Genomic DNA, 24887 nt, shown 5'->3' on the forward strand with positions numbered 1-24887 from the left:
CTGCTGCCCAAAAACCATTCACTCAAAACAGTGATTTGTCTACCCAGTTTAATGAATATCGTCTGTGCAGCAGCAAGGCATCAGTGGTCTTTCTAGAACTGGTCTGCCAGAAACTAAGCCACAAGCCATAAAAGAAACATCAAGTATCAGATCAGAACCATACACAGCACAAAAAAAATCACAGCTCAAAGACTGTGAATTTAAAAGAAGGAATTTCTTCAACACTGTTCAGCCCCTTGCTAAGAGCATACTTTTTTGTTAGGACCAAGCCAGATTACAACAAAACACATTCCCATAGACCAGTTTTAGATCCAAGCCCATAGTGTGATCTCTCAAGGTGCTAACATACCATTCTGAGCTTCAATGACAGCAGGTTCCACCTTGTCAAGATCCTCTTTCACACTCATCTGCTTGTCTGCAATGACCTCCTGCTGCTTGTGCAGCTGTTCCTGAATCTCTTGGCTCATAACCTAGAAGAAAATTTCACAGACAAAATATTGCTTTTTAGAAGTTGAACTTCTTCCAGTACTTGCTCTGCAAGCTCTGTTTTGTAAATAAAATAGTTGCTATGCACAGAGATTTAACGAAACTTTTTACCTTCTTCTTCTCAGCTTCCTGTTGATCTTTTACCATCTTTTTCAACTTGTCATTGGCTGCTGCATTTTTCACTTCCAGTTCCTGACTCTTTATTCTTAGGTCACGCCGCAATTCTTCCACCTGAGATGGATTGTAAGGTGGAAGAGAGCATTCACATCAAGCATTGAGATCTATTTTATCACTCCAGTCTTATAGAGGGCAAAGTTTTAAAGATATGTACCTGATCAACTGTTTCCTTGATTTTTCTAAGACCAACATTCAAATGCATTTGCTGTTCCTCCAGTTCACTTCGCTTCTCATTGAACAAGTTGGCATAATGGTTGATGAAGTCTAAATAGTGGCGTGGTGTGATTGCCATAGTTCTGCCTCCTCGTTTTGCCAGCCGAGCATTAGCCTTAAGGGAACAAAAAGTTGCAGAGTATGCATTGGGTTTAAATCTATATGAATGCCAAAGATCATACTTTCTAGGAAACTGATGCATGATGCTGTGACCTAGAGATAAGTTAAGCAGTATAATAATAGCATACCTGATGAAGAGTCTGGTGAACAAACACACAACTGTTAACAATGGCCTCCCTGTGTGATGGTGGCTGTGGCAGCTTATCATACACAACTGGCATGTAATCAGGCACAATATAATTTGGTTTCTCAAGATCCATTTTGCTTGTGAACTCTTTGCCAACTTGGTACAGTGCCTCAGTTGACCAGTCTCCAAACCAGTTCAAGACGCATCTGAAATACAAAGCATTTGTGAAGACTTCCCCGAAAGTACTGTTTCAGCAGTACTGGTACAACATGTTGGAGTATGCAGCAGTTACCTGTTGAAGAGCGCAGGAGAGGTAGCTGCCCTGTCCTTCAGGCCCTCAGAAGATGGATTCATAGTGAACACAACATGGAGATTGCGAATAACTTGGCTGGTGAACCATTTGTAGAGTTCCTCATGTGAATCTAACATTAAACCTTCTTTCTGTGCTCCTTCTTTACACTGAGTCATGAGGGTGGCATATTCATCTCCTTCAAAGAGACCAGGAACCTAATTCAAAAGATAGTTTTGCTGTAGTCTGTGGTCGTAGAGAGGTGCTTAAAATATTTACTTAAAATCTTCTTACCTCTCCGTTGGCTAGGAGAGTGTTCATTCTTTCCAGGAATCCAGAATCCAATACATTTGACTCATCCATGATAAAAGCTATTTTTTCATTTTTACAGCCAGAACGTCTCAATACTGTCCTAAGGTCTTCATCAAAATCTTCGCCTGTATATTTTCTGTGGACCTGGTAAGATTAAGCATTGGTCATTAACATTTTGGTCTAGCTTTTAATGGGCTTTTTGGAGGTCAATATTTACAGGTGAGTTTTGACTAACAGGTTTTTAAAAGTTAAACTAGAACACCAACCTTAATTTGGTAGACACTTAAACCGTTCATCCAGGCAACAAATCTTGAGAGGGTTGTTTTCCCTGCTCCACTGACTCCAATTAGCAGCAAGTGGCCCTGTGGCTGACGGAAAATTCTGAAAAACAACATAACCAAGTGTGACTGGTGTTAGCAACTTACCAAAGCTTTTTCTAAAACACCTAAACTTATTACCAAAACTGACACACCTTTCCAAATAGGATCCTGCTGTCTGGAGGCTGGCAGTTTATTTTCTATAGACAACACTGAGATCATGCTCCATTCTTACTCTGTACTCAGGCTACTCTGTTTTAAACTCTAAATACTACTTACATAAGCAGCAACGGAAATCTAAACTTACCGATCAATTCTTAACACGTGATCCAAGACTTCATTGAACAGAACAAGTGGTACATCGAGTTCTTCTTCATAAAAGACTTTAAGCCTAGCTTTCACATAGTCTCTTAATTCTTCTTGATCCACTGGAATATAATCCTAGAAGAACCAGTCAATACAGTATGGAAATTTAAGGGAATTTGCTTAGGGATAAATTAATGAGTACAAAAAAGCAGAACTACTACCAGCAATCCGCTACAAAAACTTAATAATACTGTACTCCTTTAACTCACACAGGAACATGTCCACAGCCTAGAGTGCCACAGGTAGCTGCATGGGGTTTAAACACTGTATCTACTGAACCTACCATAGGCTGAACCTGTGCTGCCAGTTACCAAAGAGACTGGGAAGTACCACTACAGACTTACTCCCTTCCATCACTTCCCCAATTTATATTAAACAGCCTTTCCTAGTCACTTACTATTGGTCAGAGATGGGTAGCAAGCTAGGTGGACTTTTGCCTCAACCCAGCAGGATTCGTACAGCTTGCCCAGCTGGAACACTTCAGATTGTGAGAAACAGTCCACCATAAAATGTGTAATATCAGTATTACTTAAGGGTCACTTTTTTATCCACGAGGTTCCATAAGCAATAATTGTCAGCAACTACCTGGTACTGTTAGACCATTCTTGAGAAATATTATTTAATACTGCCTTCACATACTGTGGTAGCTCTTAGAATAGCATCCCTGGCACAACAGCTATTAAATTTGTAGTAGAGTTCACTTCAGGTAATCATAGGAAAAATTTTCTGAAGATCAATTCAACAAAATTATGGTCACTGATTATGATTTAATTATAAGAGCTGCACCACTCACTTGCATCCAACTTTTTTAATTTTGGGTTTTAATTTTTAAAAATTTTCACTTGCCTTTGACAGCCAGTTGCTGTATAAGATAGGTCTGCTCATAGCCTTTTCTTTGTCAATGTTGGGGAAGTGTTTCAGGGCAACCATATCAATGTTCTCATCAGTCCAGCGCCTCTCCTCATCTTCAACAAGTCTAGACAAAGAAAAGTCAGTGAGTACAAATCCTCTATAATGGGAGGATATAATCACATCACATGTCAGCACTATGATTAAAGTATATTTTTACTTTGCAGATACTGCTCCCAGGAGAGTCAAGCTAGAGTGAAGGGTAATACTTTCATCTTCTAATGAAAGTTGGCAAGGAGTGGGGAAAATTAATTTTCAACTTTTTTTGGTTTTGCCTCCCCATCTCACATTTATTTTACCTGTCTTGGAAGAGTCGTAAGGCTTCATGGGCCCAAATCCTGATCAGGCCTTCGACTGGTAAGGTTTCTAGCGGTCTTAATGCTTCGAATATACCTCTCACCCATCGAGTCATTTCACGAGGTGAGTAGATGTAGTGTGGCTGTGTGTCTTGAGTGAATCTCTCCTAAAAATTAAACTTTATTAGTTACTTTATCTCAAAGTTGCACCGTATTCTTTACAGGCCTTGGCATTGCAAGATAATACTTTGCTAGTGTAATTCAATCGTTTTTGGCAGAACTCCAGTAATTAGTTGAGCTCTTTTACACATATTGTCCATATGAAAGGCGAACACTGCATGTTAAAAGATTCAGCATAAAAGGAGAACTTCTAATTGGAGTTTGGGGTTGTATTCAACAAGTTACCTGAGACATTGTGTAGAATTCTACCATAGCAGCAGTGAGAGGTTCTGCATATGTGCGAAGTGATGGGATCAGCCTCAGCATTGCACGATTGAATGTTCCATAAATCTGAGTAAGTGAAGCTGGTCCAGGATAGTCCACATAAACCACAGGAACATGTCGTAGAAATCTGAAAAATTATCATATTACACAGTACAGAAAATGACAGTCTGTACTCTCTTCGTTATCTTTTGCCAAAATTAAATAACTGCTTGATTCAAAATCATCAGCAGTAACTGCAATCAGCAGTTGGTTTGATTGCTCCTTAATGACTCCATTCTGAAGTATCCACAGTGTTCAGACAGGTGATTCAACAGCCTAACACTGTTTGGCTGTCATGGTAAGAACCAACTAGCAGCTAGTGCAAAAGCAAGGAACACAATTTCAGCACAGCTGTTGTTAAACAAGTGTATTAAGAACAGATTACATAGTCAATGCTTCAGTTCTGACCCCTATTCTGTTGCTATATAGGGTTTACTAGACACATTACCTATGTGAGAGGGGCTTTCTTCCAGGATCAGTAGGTGGATTACATGCACCAACAAACTGAATTCTCTCCAGTTTCACCCATGTCTGGTCAGATGTACGATAGAATCCTCCATGTTCCACCATCTGGAAAAAAACCCAAAAATCAAATCAAATCAGTGGAACATTGTAGTTCTCTAAACGTCACTGGTATGATACAGTTGATTACAAAGAAAAACAAACCTGTCTAATGAAGGATATGACTCTCTGTGTGCCGTATTTATCCATATCTGGCAAATTGATTTCATCACAGAACAGCACCAGCCACTTTCCTAACTGCACAGGAGCCAGCACCACTCCATTAGGGGTACGCCTGTACTCACAGTAGTGATCAAAAGTTTTCAAGAGCAGTTCTGGAGTGGTAGCACTAGAAAAGTTGAGTCCAACCACCTTAGAAAGAGAACAGTGAAAAAAAAAATAGTTAAAATACACTAAGACCTGAAAGAGAACATATCAAAAGTCCTGAAAACAGGCATGTTTGGCTTTCCACAATGGAAGTACATATACCGTCAATATTACAGGTTATTGCCTCTATATTGCTTATTCCCACTGCAGGTTTTCCATTTATTATGCAGTATTGCTTCCTGTCCAGTCCTGGACTTCGAACATCACAACCTCATGTAACTGTTACTCCACCTTGATACACTGGAGGATGAGAGCTATTCCTAAACACTACCACAGGTTTTTAAGTACTGAATGTAGGAATCCTCCTGTATTACTGAACAGGTAAAGGAAGAAAGTAGTTCTTATGTTAAGAGAAATTGATATTCTCAACACAATTTTTATTCTTTGCTATTGCATACACATAACTGACTGAGGTGAAGCTACCACTGAATTCTGGCTAGCAAACAACTTCCACGCTGAACCAAGACTGCTTTAATCTTTAAGAACTTTAAGAATCTTTAAGAGACTCGTTACTACCCTGTAATTCACACACACACGCGTACACAGACACACACAGTCCCTTGTGTACCTCCATGTCAGGCAGAGCTCTCAGAGCACTGAAGAGGGTCATGGTCTTCCCAGAACCTGGTGGGCCACAGAGCACCAGAGGTTTGTGTTCTGCCAGCCAAGTATACAGCAACGCTTCATGGCGAACTGTATCTAGGGTTGGTACTACAACATCAGGAGCTGCAACCTTGTGTGTTTCAACTTCAATCTGAGGAACCTTGGACTGCCATGGCACCCATTCACCTGTAATGGACACCTAGGAGCACAAAAACGTGATTAGACAATTTACAGTAGGAATCTAGCTCAACCTTAGTCAAAACACTTTTTTCTAAATGACAGGATGGTCTGTGGCATCCAATTTTATGTGTTTATTTAAACAAGCAGCTTGTTTGCTGAACTGTGAAACTGTAAAGTTTAAGACAGTCTAGCGGATTATTTTCCAGTTTCATCTCCAAAATCTAAAGGAAGCTTATAAGAACATGAAAGAATAACACTTCTACCACAAGAAAGGCTTACCTCATAGTCAATTATGGGTATGTTGGGTGCAGTTGGCAGTGGCACAGTGGTGATTCTCCTGATGTATTCTCCCAGCTCTGCTCTCATTTTCAAACGGCTGTCTCCAGAAAGAGACCAGAGTATCGCATAGACCAGGTACCTCTATAAGAAGCAGCAAAAGCAACTATTGGTTTTAGAGTAATGGAACAAAACTTCATGAATAACTCAAATCTAGCCAAACACAGCAGCCACTGAACATCAGATTGTATTTACCTGGATGTAGCGCTCCAGCTGATCTATCTGCATTGGGAAGTCCGGGTGGTTGGCATTGTACTGGGCGACGTTGCGGCACGCTTGGTGCAACATGGAGAACAGAGACCCCAGGCAGCGCAGGCGGGTGAGATCCATGATGTGCTCCAACTTGAAAGCGTGTTCCAGTGCTTTGGTTACCAGGCCGTTAGATGTGAAATACGGCTGCATTATTGTTGCAGCATCTCTCTGAATCTGTTGGGGGAGACAAACACTGCTCAAGGAATTTGCTTCTCATTTGATTACCAGGCAGCAGGAAATGATTTTGTTTAAGGTTTGAAGTGCTTCATATTTTAATATTCTTAAAAAAAAAAAATGAGGAGGAAATCAGCTTTTCTGTGATAGGCTGTCCTAAATTCTAAGTACACTGTACTACCTGTAATACAAACGTTTTTACTACTGTATCCCAAATGTAACCTAAGTCATACCTGCAACATTGGGGATGCTGCTTCTTCTCCTTCATCTTCTTTGCCCTTTCGCCTTCGCTGCGCTTCCTCTTCACCTTCATCTAGAGGAATGCTTCTTAGTCTGGCCAGGAAGTTGTTGAATATCATGTCTGTACTGAGAACATCCTCACTGAACCAGACCATACCACACCTTGACACAGTAGCCAAAGTGGCATATTTCAGATCCTGTACCTCAAACATGATACGCACCTGAAAAACAGAAATTTAAAACAAGGGTTTGAAGTAAAATCAACCAACCAACAGCAGAACAAACCAAAAACCCTCTCCCTCAAAAAACAGAGATCTTTCAAAATAAGCTGATTTGCATTTAGACTCTGAATAATCAACAGCAGCATTCTGTTACACTATGCTAAGTTCATCATTATTGAGTGTTACCACAGACTTATATAACCCACAAAGTTTGTCTTACAGGGTCAGAGTAAGCATAAAGTGAAATGCTTGTTTCCAAAAAAACTCCTAACTCCAGCAAAACACAACCCGAGCTCAGTATTACTCTATTTGTGATGAGAAAGAGGGACAGCACTAGTACATAAGAAACTAAAGCAACAAGCTTGTGGCCAGCACATAAACATGGTGTAAACAAAGTTACATTACATTTGGTGGGAGGCTGAGACGTTCGCCATTTGGCAGAGTCAGAAGTTTGTTGTCATCCAAAACAGAGTTCAAGTTTTCAACCCACTCAGGGTCTACATCACCATCGAAGATGATCCACTGACGTTTTTGTAGTTCACCTCTCACATTGTCTATGATCCTGTATTAAAGGAAATATTTATTGCAGCAGAGAACTACGACTCAGTAAGGCCAAATTATCCTTGGCACTAATGTACTGGCCAGTTTGCATTTATGCTATTACAGACTCACTTTCTCAGGACATGTGTAAACAAGCCATCTGTCCATTCTCTGGTGTTTGGATCCAAAGTACCATAGAGGTGATCTTTGCTGATTGCTTTTGGATCTATAATGTGAGCAACACCTTCCACACCCTCCAGCCGTTCAAGGGCCTTCAGAAGTACTCTCCAAGCCATGCTCTTTCCACTTCCAGAGGGACCAACCATCATCAACCCATGATTTATCTGTGTAATCTGATACAGCTGAAGAACCTGTGACAGAAAAAATGAGGTACCAATGAAGTCTTAACTTTAGTAGCCAATATAAGCCTTCTGTGTATTGCTCGCTTAAGACAAGTAGAACGTTTTCCACCTTTCATAATTAAAAAAAAAGCTTAGTCTTATACATAAATTTCAATTCCATATTTGAGTTTTAGATTTTACCTTTTCAACCCACATGCCACCAACTTCTTCTCCATCACCATAGGTAAGATACATTTCCTGACACACTTTCTTAAGCTCCTCTCGCAAGGCTGTCATCTCTCCACGATGATACTGTACTCCAGGGAATACATCAGAAAGGAGACTGAACAGCAATGGAATGTCTTCTGCAACCAGTTTTGGTACCATAGTTTCACATACACTTTGGATCAGGATCTGCAGAGAGCGAGTCACATTTCATTTAAGATTTTTTAATTAAGTTCACTTTACCAGATGTGTTTGACAAGGAATACTTCACTAAATACTTTACTGATAAAGCACCAGACCAGGGTAGTCTTAGCAAAAACAACCATTTGATGGGGTTCCAACTTTGGAACTACACAATGATTTCCTATTGATTTTCAGTTTATACTCGTTTCTCATGTCTCTTTACTATGCTATTAACTGCTGAGGAACTGAGCACCAATAAGTGTTAGGGATGCACCACCTCATATGAACAAGTTTTTCATTCTGATTCAGAGACTCCTAAGATATGTTTAACTTGGCGCTTCTAAGCTATCAAATCACCACCTTTAGTAACTAACACTGTAGGGTTACTTTTGTTTAGTGTGCATCCTCTATCACAGAAGTAAAGATTTTGCACACACATTACCTCTTGCTCTGGTAAGTTCTCAGCGATTTCTCCCTCATCCACAACTTCACCACGCTCTTCCTTCTCCCGCTTTATCTTCTGAATCCTCTCCCTCTTCACGTTACCTGCACTAACCAGCACACTCTTCAGTGCTCTCAAGCCAAAGTCATAGTGACTTTGGGAGGACAGCTGTTCATCACAAAGCCTAAGAAGTAAGAGAGACAAAATACAATTTGATTGCCAGTAGGAACCAACACAACACTCAGTAAATGTCATTGTTTACTTGAAATGATTGCTGCACAATGTGCTTAGTGAGTTGCAAAGAATATTATAGCTTTGAACAAATAAGTTCTATTGTTACTGACTGGAGCCAAACTTGTTACTCACTTGAAGAATGGTACTATCTTATTGGCAAGCACTTCAGCTGTACGGAAGCCTTGGGAGTACAACATGACCTGGGCAATCAACTGCCGGTCTGGTTTTGTCATTGCCAAGCTACGGAACAACTTCTTCAAATTGTCAGGCAGATTAGATCTGCCTGCATAGCCAGGATTCATGGTGATGAAGATAGCCATGTCAGGGCTCACTTTGACTTGTTTGTTCAGCAGCTCACAGGTAATCGGTGTTGCAGCTGAAAAGAGAGTGCATTTAGTTACACCTGAGTCAGTGATCAATCACCTCGAGAACAGAAGTCATACCTTATTCTATTTTAGTTTCCTACAGTAACAGACAGCAGGTTCTCTAGTACTGCAACTCAAATAATATAAATTTCTACCAGCTGAAAGTTACTTCAAGTATTTAAGTTTTGACAGAAAGTGGCTTCATCACTTTTTGCATTAGTTGCAAAAAATGTAACTGAGCAACAAAATAGCATGAAGGATGTTAGAGACTACTGGGAATAAAGAATTACATACTCTTGTCATAGTTGGGGTTGGAATGCTCTCGCAAAGCTTCCTGGATGCACTGAACTTGCTGTGAGACTGCGGAGAGCATTCGCTCCTCCAGTCTGTTGAACTCATCAAAGCAGCCCCATGCGCCCACTTGGCAAAGTCCCACAAAGATACGTCCCATTGCCTGCACAGAGAGGGGAAAATCCACTCAGTTGCGTGATCCTTCTTGTGTGCGCACAGGCAAAGGGGAGCAGAGAAGAGCACTTTATACAATGGAGGAAGGATATTTCTGCCCTTATACAAAGGCAGGAAGGAGCTGCATTTATATGTAGGTTACTATGCCTGTAGCATTGTAAGAGTTATTAAAGGGTTTCAATTTAAAGGTGTTCACTGCTTCATGGAACCATAGAATATGATCACTCTCTTATCATATCCTACATACTGTACTGCAGTGTGTTCAAAAACAGGCAAAATAATTCCACTGCATAATGTTTTCTTTGCTGATTACCATTATTATTGGGTGCAGTTCCAGTTCCTTATCACAAGGATACTAGAATTACAAAACATTTATTGAAAGGCCAGTTCCACATAAAGAACAACCTTTAAGGTAGGATTCTGTAAAAAGCAACATGAGAGAGTAAGATGGAGGTCTAGAAGTTACTGGTTTAGGATGAATAGGAATCAATTACTCACTGTCTCTTCCACTACAAGAACTAAGAAATCATTAAAAACAGACAAAAAGAAGGTGCTCTTTCATAAAATGCATGGTGATACAGTGGAACAATTTGGTAGAGAATGTTATGAAGTGTGCAAGTGGAATTAAGGGGATAAATGGTATGTGGAGAAATTCTGTTCATGCTCCAGTGAACCTAACATGTTTCAGCTGGGACCTCCTGATCCTCATAACTGTCAGAGGGAGGAAGAGGACTGGGGGCAAGGAAGGAGTATCACCCACTACCTGTGATGCCGAATGCTGGCTAAATGGAACCCTGGTCTGGTAAAAATACACCTTTACACAAAAAACCCACACATGGCAAGCTGGCACAGTTCATAAACTACAGCGATTCCTTGTCTACAGTTTATATTGGTTTTTATATATACACCTAACCAAGGTTTTTATTTTGAGACATTTGCAGTTCACAAAGGCATTTCATCTCAATTTGAAGATGTCATTAACATTCAAATATCTGGATAAATTTTGTTTTGAAGAATCTTTCACATGCTGAGGTAAGCACCACAGCTATGTTGCAAAGGATAATTTAGCAATAGTACAGCTACTTGAGCAGTTTGACACTCTCATCTGTTCCCCACTAAACCAGTACTATCAATACAAACTAAACAACTGAAGGTACTTTCCTAAAGCCAGTCTTAAGTCCCTGCCCCGTACTTCCCTCTTCCTTTCCCTCCATGTGCTGTTAAAGAACTACCTGTTCAAAAAAACCAGAACCCCTAGCAATAGTCTGTCCCACTTTTGCTTTAGGCATTTTTTGTTACAGAGGTTTTCTATGACCCACAGATACCAGCTCAGTTAAGTCTTATAGGCAATCATCTTGAAAATAAACCCTGCTGGCTGCTTCAGAGTTCTGAAGAGATTCCTACTGCTTGTTGGCAAAGACTACATTTTTTATCCAACAGCTTACCTGGAAGTCAAATGTTTCATCGCAGTTGAAAACCAACACGAAGCGGCCCAGCTGATGTCCAAGAGCCTTCACAGATTCTGTTTTACCAGTACCAGCAGGACCTATTTTTGAAATGGGATAGACATGTTTTAGTGTGTATCATCTGAGGTACCACTGCCAACTTGAGCAATCTGCCCGCGTGAGGGTTCTGATGGTGCTTGTCAAGAGGGTTCAAACGAAACCTTAAAACTGCTTCCACCTCCCCCAAGACTGTTTTATTATTCAATATCTTAGTCATAAGTGCTCTGCATGTTTACATTAATGCTATATTGTGGTAGTGCATATTGTTCCCTCAGTTCACCCTCTCCACCTCATCGCGGGCCACATTATGGACTGAGGAATGCTCGTTAGGCCTTGGCCTTGATTAATGGCATCTGGGCAGATAGCTCCCCTTGAGCTTACCAGAAAAACCCGTCTACTCCCAGAACTTCTGTTGTCTAACGAGCTCCTGTTTTCCAACAAAGAGCTTTGAGACTTTATTTTTCTATCTGAACAACAGACCAAGTGGAATAAAATTTTCATTATTGGACTTTTCAAACAAAATTCCAGTAACTACCAACTGAGCTCGTGGCCCTTACCCCTTTGCATCCCTTACTGTTATCCCTACTTATCCTGTGTCCCTGGTCTGTGCATAATTGCTTTTAATTCAATTTTTCTTTATGAGTTCTACCTATACAGTAAGTAATAGAGCGAACCTCACCATCGAATTCGTTGTGCTTTCACAAATTTATATTAAACTCGCCTTTGCTGAAACCCTGCTGATGATTCTTTAAGTGACCTAAACCACTCATTCACATACATATTAGAGAAGATAATCAAGTATTAGAGAAGATAAGAATTTATATACTTGTCTCACTAACTTACCAAATGGTGATCCTCCAAGTCTTGCCTCCAGGGCTTGTGTCATTGTCAGGTAGCAGCGGTCAGTAAGAGGAGTCTGTACCAGCTTATCCTGAACACCAAGGTACTCAAAGCCATAGTTGAATTTGGCATTTGCCATCTGAATTGAGAGCTGTTGCAACACATCTGTCTGCTTTGGGTCAAAGTAGAACCGCATTTGGCTGAGCCACTCAAAGGATTTGGAGTTGTCAATCTTGCTTTTGATCAGTGATCTTGTGACATCTCTCTGGTGCACCAACTCGGTGATCTGGAGAATGAAGTAACTCCTTAGACCACAGCAACACAAGCCATTGCTAACAAAGCCAGGAATCCTACAGCTTCTCAGATTAGCACAATTAATTGCCATCACTTAGAAATCATGACATAAAACCAGTCTCTGCTTTAAAATCTGTTGCCACAAAGACAAAACTAACAATGCTGCCTGCTGTTGTTAAGGACTTTCAGCAAAGCATTCTGGTCCAGTAAGTCTGTTAATCCATTACACTACTGAACTCAGTATTTCACTTGCCAGAAACTATGAAGACAGGTACTCCTAAAACAGATCAGGTATTTTCCTCTAAAAATCTACAGAAATAACCCATAATGATTTTAACTTCCCCCTCCCCTCCAGTCCTTATCTACAAAAAAATGAATATTTTGATTACAATAATAAGCAGCTTAGTGACATATTTCACATTTAAATGAAGAAATCAGTAGCTCACATATCTGGAAGAGCTGGTTTAAAGATCAATTCCGTGAGTCAGTCTATAAAACACAACTGTGAAAAACCACCGCCACCTACTGGATCAGGCATTGATGTAATTGCTTCAAAAGCAAGAAACTTTTCCTGTAAGTTGTCTTAGACTGATCAATATTTTCATTAAACTTTTAAAAATCCTCACCTGCAAACCCAGAAGAGGAAAGGAGGTTTTTACTTACCAAGTGCTCCAGTTTCCTTCTGCGAAGAGGCGGCTGCTCCATCAGCACAGAGTCTGCCAGGACATTGAGTGTGACCTCAACATTGGCCAGCACAGACTGCAGAGGACTGTTGTCTCCACCTCCACCATTGAGGGCTGACTCCACGTTCTCAGACCATGCAATCTGGGCTGACAGGACAACAAGCTGAGCCTGTGGAACAAAAATCCTCATCAGATTGTTTTCTTCACTGAAGTAACCAAGCTGCAGTATACTTAAGTGTTCCACGTTAATACCTGGTATTTGTCAATCCAAGAGATGTAGACTGCTGGATCAATTGAAGTTGCTTTTCCAAAGATTTCTACTTCAGTTACAGATTCTGCAAGCAATTTAGCAAGGGTCACTCTCATTTCTTTTTCAACAAGAGTAAGCCACTCATTGATCTTGGGATGTTCTGTGATAGAGACGGGTGTTTTGAACAGCACCTGCAAGAATTAAAGATTTAAGTAAGCCCACATTCACTTATTTTCAGAAGTTTATTTAAAAAGAAACACTGCAGCTATACCTCCTCTCCTTCACGTGAGGATATCCCAAGAACCACAGAATTATCTTCATTCAGAATAATGCTAGCGACTCCTGCAAACATTTTCTTGAAGTGCTTCTGTAGCTTAGCAACATTTTTGCTGTTTCCAATGATTTCAAGCAAGTCTTCATCACCAACAAAATAAAACCTAATAATCACAGAAAATGAGATCTATATCAGAACTCCCAACTATCACTTTTAATTTATGCTTTATGCTTCATAGACGGCCACTATACAGTGGTAATTGGTAATGGTAATTGGCAACCATTTCCCTAACACTGCAAGAGTGCATGAACCATAAATTTGCTAAAAGTTATAACTCAGTGCTACCATTAAGTCTCAGTTCACGTGGTCTGTACCATACACAGGTGTATACATGCTCCACATTGTGGATCATTTTCTTTACCCTGAAATACCCACAGTAGAGCCCAGAATTGAATTAAATCTATTAGGCAGAGACTCAGTACCTCCCTCAGCCTTACTCTCTCACGTTAAGCAACAAACCAGTTGAGGACTAGTCAAAGTCAAAACCTGTCCTTCAATCAAATGGCAGAAGAACCTTTAAGTTTACAGAAATCAGCTGCAATGGTTCCTTAAGCAGCATGTGATTTCTGTAACCAGCTACAGATGAGCAAGTAAGGGAAGTTTCTGTCCCACTTCCTTAGAAGTGGCTATAACTGAATTCTGTATATACAACACAGATTTAAATGGTCGTAACACCATAGATATGCAATACACAAAAATTGGTAGAAGCTTTACAGAGCAGTACACCAATTCCTGCACAGAAACATTATATTATTTTACTTCAAGAGACAACCAGAGTCAACTTCTTACCGAGGGAAAGAGGACCTCTCCCTTTCCAGGTATTCTCCCAGTGCCTTCTGTATCTTGCCAAGCAAGTCTGCCAGTCTTTCTAATGATCTCTGCACACCTTGAATGTTAAGAACATCCATCACAAGTGGAGATTTGGACACCTTTTTCATGAGTGCCAAAAATTCAGTGCTGATGCTGCAAGTAAAATAACACAGTACGTTGGTGCAAACTCAACAAACAGAGGCCTGCAGGACACCAAAGTTACTTGTCTCTAAATGACCACTCTGTCTCAAACTGTTGCAGTTGCTCTAGGTAACACCAGGCTAAATTCCCAAAATAGCTCTTTATCTACGCCAAGTCCACAACAACAAAATCTAACTTCTTTGCAATGTTCAATCTACTAATTCCACTGCAGATGATCTACTTTTCTTCATTTCCTGAAGAGATGCATAAATACGATTCTTTGATCAGGCTGGAAGTGTGTGGAATGAATAAGTATAATCAGAGCAAGGTAAAGCAGAGGAAGTAAATAATGTTTCAAGGGCGAGACTAAAGGCTGCAGCAACAGAAATAAGCCTTCTTGCAGCCACAATGCCAGAAAAATCCTTGAAGTAGCTAGCAGGAACTAGCAAGAAAAATCACCTGAATCCCAATCATCTTAAACCCCCATATTCTAGAAACAGTACATCAGTCTGTTTACTACAAACGTTTTTCTGTCCTAGTTGCACCTCTTTGCCTGATGAACGTCCATCTACAGCAGGGCTATAATCCAGCTGGACCAGGTAAGAATACAGTCAGTATTTTAACTTAGAGAGCGTTACACTGAGTCATGAAGTTTCAGGCCTGGCCATATGGTGCCCCAAAGGAGGCAAGAAAAGAACAAAGCAATTGAAAAGTTACCTCTGGAACCGCTGGGTCTCCACAGGCAGCAAGTGCTTGATGTCTGCACTGCCAGTAAAGATACCCTCCAGGTACACCCATCGCCTTTGGACATCTATCCAGACATCAAAGAGTGCCATGATACGGTTCAGCTTATCTTCCCAGCTAAGGGCATCTTCCTCAAACACCTGAAGTTTAAATACTGCATTAATATTCATTTTAATATTATCATGCTTTTGATTGCTAATAATTATTAATGGAAACAGTTGTTTGAGGGTTACAAAGTATGCAAATGGAATTAACTGTCAACTTACATGGTGAATATAGTCCCTGCTGACAAATACATGAACTGAACAAGAGGGGAAGGCAGAATTAAAGGACGATTCTTTAGCTTTGTTCTCCATTTTACCTTGTAGTATGGTGACAGCTTCATAGCAGACACGCTGTTAATGTGCTCCTTTACTTTGTTGAAAAGGTCATCCCATCCACGAATCAAACGACACTTGTTCTGGTAATTGACCAAGTCCAGTTCATAAGTGTTCCACACTTCTCTTATCTGAAGAAAAGGATGTTTAAGATATGACATCAATCATTTCTGCTTCAACATAGTTACAAAGTAGAAATGTGTTAATCACATTTTACCTTTTTTACCCAAGGATTCAGGGTTTATGCTCAAGCTTTTAGAGTACTGAGAATATGATGCAGTTAGGTAAAACTTGAACAAGGTGGGGTCTTTGCAGTCACTATCAAGAACTGCCTTCCCCAAATAATGCAGGTTTCATCAGAGGAAGCTTACATAGCTTTAAACTGTTCCCCAGCTCCATGGAGTCTTGGCACTTGTATTGACAGCTTAGAGTGACAAGTTTACTACACAAGTGTCAGCCACCCAACAGCAACCCTTTGGTTTGCTATTGCATGAACACATACAAGAGCTGATACTAGCCTGTTTCAAGAACTCTTCCAAAGCCATCTCTCCCTGAGCCACAAGCAGGACATCTTTGACAATTGCTTCATTTCTCTGTAAATCCACATCCCAGATCTGACCCAGGGTCAATTCGGAGACAACCCAGTTAACGTGAAGCCTTTTCATCAGCTGTTTCCAGTGACGGTCCTTAAGGGCCTCGGATTTCAGTTCGATAACTAACATGTTTATCTAAGGAGACAAGAAAGCGAATTACATCTTTGAACTTGAGTACAGAACACATGCATTTTAGAAATGAGTACAAACTCACCTTCATGTAGCCCTTCAGAAGTCTCTGAACATATTCATAGGAGGCATACTGTCGCAAGCGAGCGGGGAAGTTCTTCAGTTGGTTCAGCAGACCATCTAAGTTTTGTCGAAGCTGTCAACAACATAAAAGCAATGAAATCTTCTCTACAAGTGCTGTGCACAAAACTGTACAAGTTGTCTATGTACTTTTTACAGACAACTGTTGTTAATGAGATATTGTCAACAGTATGGCTCTTTTAAGTGTTATACATATTTGCCTAAGATGTGGTTACTTACATTACGGGAATGTAATTTTTTTGGTCCGATTAAGATTTATGACAGTCTTGTCACAGGCAGCTTATGGTTTAGTGATCCAACTGCTCTTTACCCCCTGAGCATTGAATTAAACCCAAAGCTTTTCACCCAACCATATAATGAAGTTTCTCTAATGAGGTCCAACAGCCTATTTAAAAACAGCACAGTTTTTCCTCTGTACATGCAGTCCAATCTCAATCTCAAAACTACTGGAACCATAAATCTTCTGTAATATTAGATGTGAAAATCCAGTGAATATTTTTCAGCTTAGCATAGAGAAGAAACATGCTCACAAGATACTGAAAAAGGTACCTGAACACTGAAAATATGACAATTGAGTATGTCTATCTCAAGAGGTCTAATTCCTAATTTGCATACACTTGTGGCAGTTATACTCTCTATGTAAATAGAAGTGAAGTACCTTGCGAGGCTGTACTGAAACCCAGGGTTGTTCTTTCATTTGATCAATCTGTTCCCAAACCTTTGAGAGTTCAGACCAGACACCTTTGAGATCCTGCAACTCTTCAAGGGCTACCTGTAGTAAAGAATAAATCAAAAATCAGCAGTTATTCCTAATGTCTTCAAAGTTATTAGCATGGGGGAGTTAAACAGAATACTTTTAATAGTCAAAAACCTTCAGACAGCTCATCAGTTCAACAGAACTGCAATAGCAAGTGACCAAGATGAGATTTTTGCATCTCATAATTGTTTCAAAAGAATAAGACAGACATAGAAGAGATCACAATCTCTGAAGGCTAGAATTGAACCAGTGTGGAGATGGTGTCCTGGTACCTATGCAGCACAGGCTACAAGTCCCTCTTTTAAGGGAGAGGATGATGGAACCGAAACATTTTTATCCACAACTGACAGGAAGTTATGTGAGCAGGTTGTACCTGGACACGCTCTTCACTGCCACTGAGCAGTCCTGTATCTGTCAGTTCCAGAGCCTCCTTGGCCTTCGCACACTTCTCACGATCATCCTTCAGCCTGCCGAATTTTCCTTCGTAAATGGTAAGAGCTTGAAGAGCCTCTTCTGGACGCAGATTTCCCTAAAGTTTGCATGGGTACATTAATCCAATAATCCTACAATCAAGCTGAATGCAAGTTAAAAGTAAGGACTAAATATTAAATGTTGGTTTGTCTCATTATTTCTCCATTTCCAGTTTTCTGACAATAAGGCAACATACTAGTCCAGAGTAAGTCTCATTCCAATTTTACATGCAGTTTTTGGCTTTACTAAAAAGCACTTTAGGGAAAAAAAAAAAGAAAGCAAACAGCAGCTTGCTTCTGAATCCTCCTACATGCATAGCTCTGACATATCCCTTGTTTCAGACAAAGCTCTGATAGTCACTGAAGTCATCTTTCTTTCTGCACTTAACAGAGGTCTATGCTTTAAGGGTAAATTTCCCTCTGCAACCAACCCCAAAAATCAACACACTGACAAGTTATTATAGAACCCTCAAAAACACTTCTACCATCATCTAAAATGAAAAACTGCAAAAAAAGAGCATAAAAATAAACTCCGTACTTCTTACTGAATGTAGAAAATCTACCTCATTTACTGAATATTATTCATCACTACTTACTGTTACGGGCTTTGTTTTCTCCCAGTCTGTCAGCAGGTCAGTTGTTCGGCTCTCCACTGCACGATCCTCCTGAACTATTTTCATCTGCAAATTTGCTACTTGTTGTTGAATGGCAGAATCCTTTCTGCGCATAATGTCATTAAAGGCACCCCATTCTCCTTCAATGTTGTCAATGTACAGCCAAGAGGAAGGAAACTGGAACCTTTGTTTCTCAAGCAAGCGCTGACCATTGCGATAAAGCTACAAGAGACAGTGGTTGTAAGTTAAAATGACAAAACTAACTTTAAACACAAGGTTAAATACAAACGCTCACTACAGAACTTATCAAATTCAAGCCTGTTTTTAAGAGAATTTGAATATCATAAAGCTGCATCTTAAGAGATAAGCCTGACATTTCTACAAGTAGGAATCATAAGCAGAACAGCATACCTCAACTTGCTTTTCAAACTGTTTGATTTTACGTTTCAAGGACTGCACGTATGTGATGAATGTCACTGCATCTGAAGTGCTAGCAGTGTCCACAGAATGCTGCTCCAGCTCTTGACGGGACTGTTAAGAGTACAAATCAGTGTTTTAGCATTCTAGAACAGTTGATCTGAAAGTGAAAAACTAGAATAAGGACTTATCTTACCTTAGAAATTTGTGAATGGAACTCTGTCATATTCTGACCAAGCATCTGGCCAAATTTGCTGAGCACTTCCTTGTGCCAGGAGTCGTACTTCAAGTTCACCTTTGATTGTACCTACAAGTAAATAATGTTACGTAACAGTAATTTGTCAGCCTTGCTATTTTTTGTCATATGCCCATTCTGAAATTTAATGCATCTATCATAAATGATAATTACAATTTCTTACCTTGCCATAGTCTATGACAACAGGTCCAAATTCCTTTCTGGTTTCTGCATTGTCAAATGTTCCTCTTGCCTTTCTTATCTGAACCAGAAGGGCTTGCCACTTATTCAGGTCTTCTCCGAGACGGTTGTATATGTTTTCAGCCTGCATATCCCACAGGCACTGGTACTGCAGCCAAACCTAATTCAGGTATTTCACAATGTTCAGAATCTTTCCAGTACATTCCAAAAGATGCATTTCCCTCCAACCCCCAGAGAAAACTAAAAGTCTGTGTTCATTTTAGCTGTAGCATTACACGGTGTCAGCCTCCTACCTTGACATACTGCTCCACTTCAGTCACAATTCCCATGACAGCCGAGTATGACTCCTCCAGAGCTGCAGGGCCATCAGGCATCCTTGTCAATGCATTACGATAGAACTTCTCTTCCTCAGACAGCTCATAATGCACTCCGACCTAAGAACCACAATTATACTTGTGATATACATTCCTTTCTAGAGCACTCAGATACAGTTCTAGAGCAACACATTAACATATCGAGCACAATTAATTGCAAAGTGAAGGTAATTGCTCAGACTTAGATACAGCTTCATTACACTTACCTGATACCTCTGACTTTGAATTCTTGGTAGCGACAGGATTACCATCTTCCAAGAAAACATTTCTTGGTAAAGTTTGTATCTACACTCTTCAATTGGTGGATTCAAGTATATCACCTGGTTGGTTATTCTTAGTTCATGTACAATGTTCTGCAGAAACAGTAAAAGCAATCATTTTTACTGGCAGATACTACTACATGCAGACAAGAATTTTGGACTTCAAGCAGCACTTCTGAAAAATCAACTTGCTCGTAAATGGGAGGATGCAAGTATTCCTCCAAAAACAGATGCAGAAGAAATATATCTCCCATATAAATCTCAGAAATAATTCCTGCAACTAACAACTGATAATAAGAAAAAAACTCCAAACAAACAAAAAAACCTAACCTAAAAAAAAAAAAAAAACAACCACAAAAAAGCACAACACAAGAAAGCTTACTTTGATCTTGGGTTCACCACCAGGCTTATGGCTCACTTGAGGAGCGTCTGTATCCATGTCAACTTCTGCTTTGTCATCTGCTTGACCAAGAAGAACTTGGGTCCAGGCCCTCAGTCCAGCTTGCAAACGAACACCCAGAATTCTTTCAATCTAAAGAAAATAAGACACATTGGAGGAAAAATCTGCATATTCAGTGCATGAAGATCTCTGTTACCAATATATTCTGACATCTCTGGTACCTTAAAGAACCAACTGCTCCTTTACTAAGTCATTCCAATACCTGAGGGGGCTACAGACAGCTGCAGAGGGACTTTGTACAAGGGCTTGTAACAATAAGACAGGGGGTAATGGCGTTAAATTGAAAGAGTAGGTTTAGATTAGGTATTAGGAAGAATCTCTCCTCTAAACATATACTACTCCTTGATCTCAAACCTACCTCCATATCCAGCTTATTGACCCAAATTGGCAAATTTGAATATGAATGAAGATTTAAGTCATCCACAGCTTTCTGAACTCTGTTCAAGATTTCGGAGAAAGTCTTGTGATCATACATGCATGTTTCCAATGATCTCACTTCCAGGTCTATTTTCTCTTCAATAATGAGCAGATCATCCACCTAAAATGGTTTAGGAAAAATGGGATGTTTAGTTTGACAGGTTAGATTGAGACAACAAGAATTACACAGTAATGGTTAATCAGTTATCTTTATTTTGATCAATCACCTACTTAACCCAAGAGCTACAGAACTGGTCCTCAGCCATCCAATTTGACTTTTGGATAACCACACATTTATACTTGAAGTATGTGTATAAACGTAAAAAATTTGCAGAATTTGAAAGAAAACAAACCTTTTCCTGGAAACTGAAGACGGTCTCTGCTAACCGCTGTACATAAGGATCAAGTTTGTATGATTCCCACACGAGAGCAATTCCTTCTGCAATCAAAGCCTGCACCTCTTTCTTCAAGCCAGCAACCAGCAGAGAGATGGTATTACGCTCCTCTACCTTCTCACATGTTCGCTCATATGTGCGGACACTTTCAATGAGAGAAATAGCAAATGGGTAGAGCTGGTTTGCTTGGTGAGCTTTGTTGACAATTGCCAGTGGGACACGGAAGCCAAGCCACTTCAGGTTTCGGACTTCTTTTGAAAGTGTAATTATTTCTGGGAGGAAGTTGACTTTCAGTTTCAGGACGTTTCCAGATCGACCTCGAACACGAGTGCTTTCAATGGTGAAAATGCGACCAGACACACCAAGATTGCGCTGCTGAACTTTTCTTGCCCAGTCATCAAAGATCTCCTGAGTGTTGAGCTTCATGCGAAAGCTATCTCCGTCCTGCTTTAGCTTCTGACCTTCTACATGGTTCTCCCAGCCTTTACCAAGGACATCCTCAACACGCTTCATGTAAGCAGTGAGCTGCCTGTCAATCTGTTTCGCCCAAATTATGGAGCCGGACACAGGAGGCAAGTCACGGACGTGACTCATTTTACAAGCTTGACTCTGCGGGTATTGTACTTTAAATTTGTCATGAAGAGACTCAATGTCATCTTTCACACGCTGGATCAGTTGTGTTTGATATTCACGGATGGCACCGCGGATGTGAGGTCTGACAAACAGGGCATTGAACCGAGAGAAGATCCTGAACATTTCGTTGGCATTCTTTGCTGTACCAAGCTGATCTCTCAAACGGGCAGTTATTCTTGTTTCAACTCTGTCAATCCTTTCATCATAGCGCTTCATTGCTGCCTCCCAGGCTTCTGTACCTTCTTTGGAAACATCTAATCCATCTACTTCCTTAACATTCTCATAGGCAAGATTGACTTCTTCAATCGCATTAGCATCTGCAGCATCAAAAAGGACTTCTGCTACTTTCATATCCTGTGGTTCGGGTACCTCTCCTTGATTTTGCTGGGCAACAGCAGTTACCTGCATTGGAATCACAGTTTACTGAGTTAGATGCTTCAAAATTTACCTAAAAATGGATAAACACAGTTTGTTCTAAAAAGCCTTGCAACCCCCCTACAAATTCGTAAATCCTTAACAAACTTTCAGTCATGTTTCAGATTTAAGTGCCAGTAGGAATGGGGTAACATAGATACTTTACAAACTTTTACTACTATGGAGCATAATCTCATTTTCCACTGTGGTTTACTCAAGCTCAAGGATTTATATGTCTAGACTTGCTGTGCTTATTAACATGAGGATGGTCATGTATTATTCAATGTAAGTCAGAATTAAAGCTTAGCCAATTAGCAGGGGTTTGAAACTAACCTGGTTTTGGAAGCAGCCAGTGAAACTGAATGTTACATTAGTTTTGTGTTGGTAACTTCTCTAAGTAACAGTAACGCTCTTGAAGGAGCCACACAAATTTTCAGTTCAATAACAACTAAAAAAATTACCTGAGGTCGCAAGACCCTCACAATAACCGCCCTCAGCTGCTCGTGCTGACGCCTGAATTTCCTCATTTGATCAAGACGACTCTGGAGTTTCCTATGAGCAGGATTTATCCGCCACACCATCTTCAGGTTCTCTTCCCTTTTTCTTTTCACGATATCTCTGAGCAGAACTTGTAGCTTCTCATATTCATCATCCCAGGTTTGGAATACTTCAAAGCATGCAACCATCACCTGAAAAAAAAAGTTTCAAAATAGGAACTTCAGCTCCCAAATTAAATGCTTCCAGAAAGTCACTGATCAATGCAAAAATACAGTGACCAGTACCACAAAACCATGAACATACCTTTTCAAACTCTTCATAGGCAACATGCATGAGTTTTCTGGTTCCCAACACTTTAAGTAGCTGAGAACTCAGATCTCTTGAAATGGCCTCCACTAAACGCAATGCCCTCTGGATTGGATATTTTGTGTTTCTGATTTTTCTCAAATGGGTAAATATTGCAACAAGGGCCTGCCTTATTTTGTCCAGCTCAGTAGCAGACAGCAAGTCATTCAGTGGGAAGTCTTTCATCAGTGGATTATAGTCATTCACGGTTTCCAGTGCCTGTTTTAGACCTAAATGGAAAAGATTTTGAATATAACTTTTCATTTCATTAACCAAATCTGTAGCTGTAACTACACCAAGGTTCCTCTACCAGTGTTGTGCTATGTACCACAATGCTCAAATTTCGTAACAGTTTAAGTTCCATAGGACATTTGTGAAAAATGTTACTGAAAAGGTATTTTACCTGTGTCTGTGTCAAAGCTGACAGTTGCATGAAAACGTTTGCCATGTTTTAGAATATCCAGAGTCAGAAGAACTTCTGGGCTTTCACGTTTTTCCTGAATGCGGTACAGAGCCCGTTCCAAATTTAACCAGAAGCTTATCTCCTGTAATGCAGTGCCTGATGCAGGATCTCGATCTAATTTGGTCACCTTCAAAGTAATAGACAGAAAGAGAAGAGAGGGAGAAAAGCATTTAATTTATATGCTTCAACTGTAAAAACTTGCTGTTACTAAATATAATTGAAACATTTAATATCTGCTAGGTTTTAATAATCCAACTTCAGACAGTTTTGGCACTCATTCTGTGAAAAGTGTAGGAACTGCATGCAACACATGAGGAAGTTTAATTACAGAGGTCCCGAAGGTGAGTTTTAGGACCCTCATGTAGTATTTTCAGCATGGCCTAAAAACGTCACCTGCCTGCTTTCCTGATCAGTGTCTGTATTCCGGTTAATGACAGATGAGCCAGGCAGGATAACAGATGTTTTACGCTCTCAAGTAAGAAAAAGCAACACTGTTCCAAGAGTAACATGTGTTTATAGAGGGAAAAAACTCAGAGTAGTACATGAGATGCTACTTTTGAGTATCAGCAGTTCTTTTGAAGAGTAACAGGCAGGAGTGTGAGATTACAAGATAGGGCTGGAGCAACTGTTGTGATGCAGTTGTGGATGCACCAGAGGAAATAAAAAACCAAACCAACAAGACCTGTTTCTCTCAATCTGCTGAAAAGGTTTTAAGAATAGTTACAAAATTCACAAGATTATTGCCAGTTACTTAAGTCTACTACAATATGTATAAAACAGTCATGCTCTCAGCTACTTGTAGAACAATTTAGACTAGACTCCAAATTTAAACTGAGTTTCGCCTAATTCTAGACTAGATTTCGCCTAATTTAGAATAGTGTCTCTGGTGACTCAGAAAACTGGTCTAGTCTCAGATCTTCAGAGTATCCTGCATGAAGCAACACTTTACCAATTAAACTGTGAAGAAGATACACTGTACTACATAGGTTAGCACTTAGTTGTTTTTCTGGGTTCTTTTGGTTTTGTTTTTTTACCTTTTGTATTTCTCTAATCCAGCGGTTGACTCCAGACTGTAACTGATTGAGGAACAATGGATCCTCAGCTTTCTCACCAAAGTCTGTAACCTTGGGTTTTTCTCCACGTTCATAACACTGCTTGGCAACATTAGTAATGGTTGCATGAATTGGCAGACTGATCTCTGGAATTTCAATATTCTGCTGCAAATGTAAGAGGCCCATTTCAAGCTCTGCAATCTTTTTCTCAACTGAAGGAGCCATCTTATCTCCGTCCCTGAAAAAGCACATATATT

At 40.1% G+C, this 24887-nt stretch overlaps 1 protein-coding gene across 1 annotated transcript in view; it reads right to left on the reverse strand.

Annotated features, from left to right (window-relative positions):
• DYNC1H1 (dynein cytoplasmic 1 heavy chain 1) overlaps positions 1-24887 on the reverse strand; it is a 45081-nt gene that overhangs the window by 16222 nt on the left and 3972 nt on the right. Inside the window, exons 4-51 of the mRNA XM_027730842.2 lie at positions 24613-24868; positions 23519-23705; positions 23074-23345; positions 22734-22961; positions 21184-22260; positions 20772-20951; positions 20336-20485; positions 19900-20046; positions 19613-19753; positions 19303-19479; positions 19080-19190; positions 18878-18997; positions 18449-18688; positions 17756-17911; positions 17284-17397; positions 16570-16680; positions 16281-16490; positions 15747-15893; positions 15359-15525; positions 14480-14653; positions 13628-13793; positions 13359-13547; positions 13087-13275; positions 12133-12415; positions 11230-11330; positions 9614-9773; positions 9087-9330; positions 8721-8904; positions 8072-8284; positions 7662-7900; positions 7395-7551; positions 6762-6989; positions 6298-6528; positions 6046-6186; positions 5552-5785; positions 4762-4968; positions 4544-4665; positions 4018-4183; positions 3616-3779; positions 3254-3383; positions 2349-2482; positions 1991-2105; positions 1707-1868; positions 1416-1630; positions 1125-1329; positions 818-991; positions 598-717; positions 350-470 (exon numbers count right to left, since the gene is read on the reverse strand). Coding sequence (XP_027586643.1) covers positions 350-470; positions 598-717; positions 818-991; positions 1125-1329; positions 1416-1630; positions 1707-1868; positions 1991-2105; positions 2349-2482; positions 3254-3383; positions 3616-3779; positions 4018-4183; positions 4544-4665; positions 4762-4968; positions 5552-5785; positions 6046-6186; positions 6298-6528; positions 6762-6989; positions 7395-7551; positions 7662-7900; positions 8072-8284; positions 8721-8904; positions 9087-9330; positions 9614-9773; positions 11230-11330; positions 12133-12415; positions 13087-13275; positions 13359-13547; positions 13628-13793; positions 14480-14653; positions 15359-15525; positions 15747-15893; positions 16281-16490; positions 16570-16680; positions 17284-17397; positions 17756-17911; positions 18449-18688; positions 18878-18997; positions 19080-19190; positions 19303-19479; positions 19613-19753; positions 19900-20046; positions 20336-20485; positions 20772-20951; positions 21184-22260; positions 22734-22961; positions 23074-23345; positions 23519-23705; positions 24613-24868 — 9359 coding nt within the window. The remainder of the gene's footprint in view (positions 1-349; positions 471-597; positions 718-817; positions 992-1124; positions 1330-1415; positions 1631-1706; positions 1869-1990; positions 2106-2348; positions 2483-3253; positions 3384-3615; positions 3780-4017; positions 4184-4543; positions 4666-4761; positions 4969-5551; positions 5786-6045; positions 6187-6297; positions 6529-6761; positions 6990-7394; positions 7552-7661; positions 7901-8071; positions 8285-8720; positions 8905-9086; positions 9331-9613; positions 9774-11229; positions 11331-12132; positions 12416-13086; positions 13276-13358; positions 13548-13627; positions 13794-14479; positions 14654-15358; positions 15526-15746; positions 15894-16280; positions 16491-16569; positions 16681-17283; positions 17398-17755; positions 17912-18448; positions 18689-18877; positions 18998-19079; positions 19191-19302; positions 19480-19612; positions 19754-19899; positions 20047-20335; positions 20486-20771; positions 20952-21183; positions 22261-22733; positions 22962-23073; positions 23346-23518; positions 23706-24612; positions 24869-24887) is intronic.

Source organism: Pipra filicauda, unplaced genomic scaffold (genome assembly GCF_003945595.2).
Source record: "Pipra filicauda isolate LSUMZ 115617 unplaced genomic scaffold, ASM394559v2 scaffold212_size3012638_pilon, whole genome shotgun sequence".
In the NCBI taxonomy this organism is placed as follows: domain Eukaryota; kingdom Metazoa; phylum Chordata; class Aves; order Passeriformes; family Pipridae; genus Pipra; species Pipra filicauda.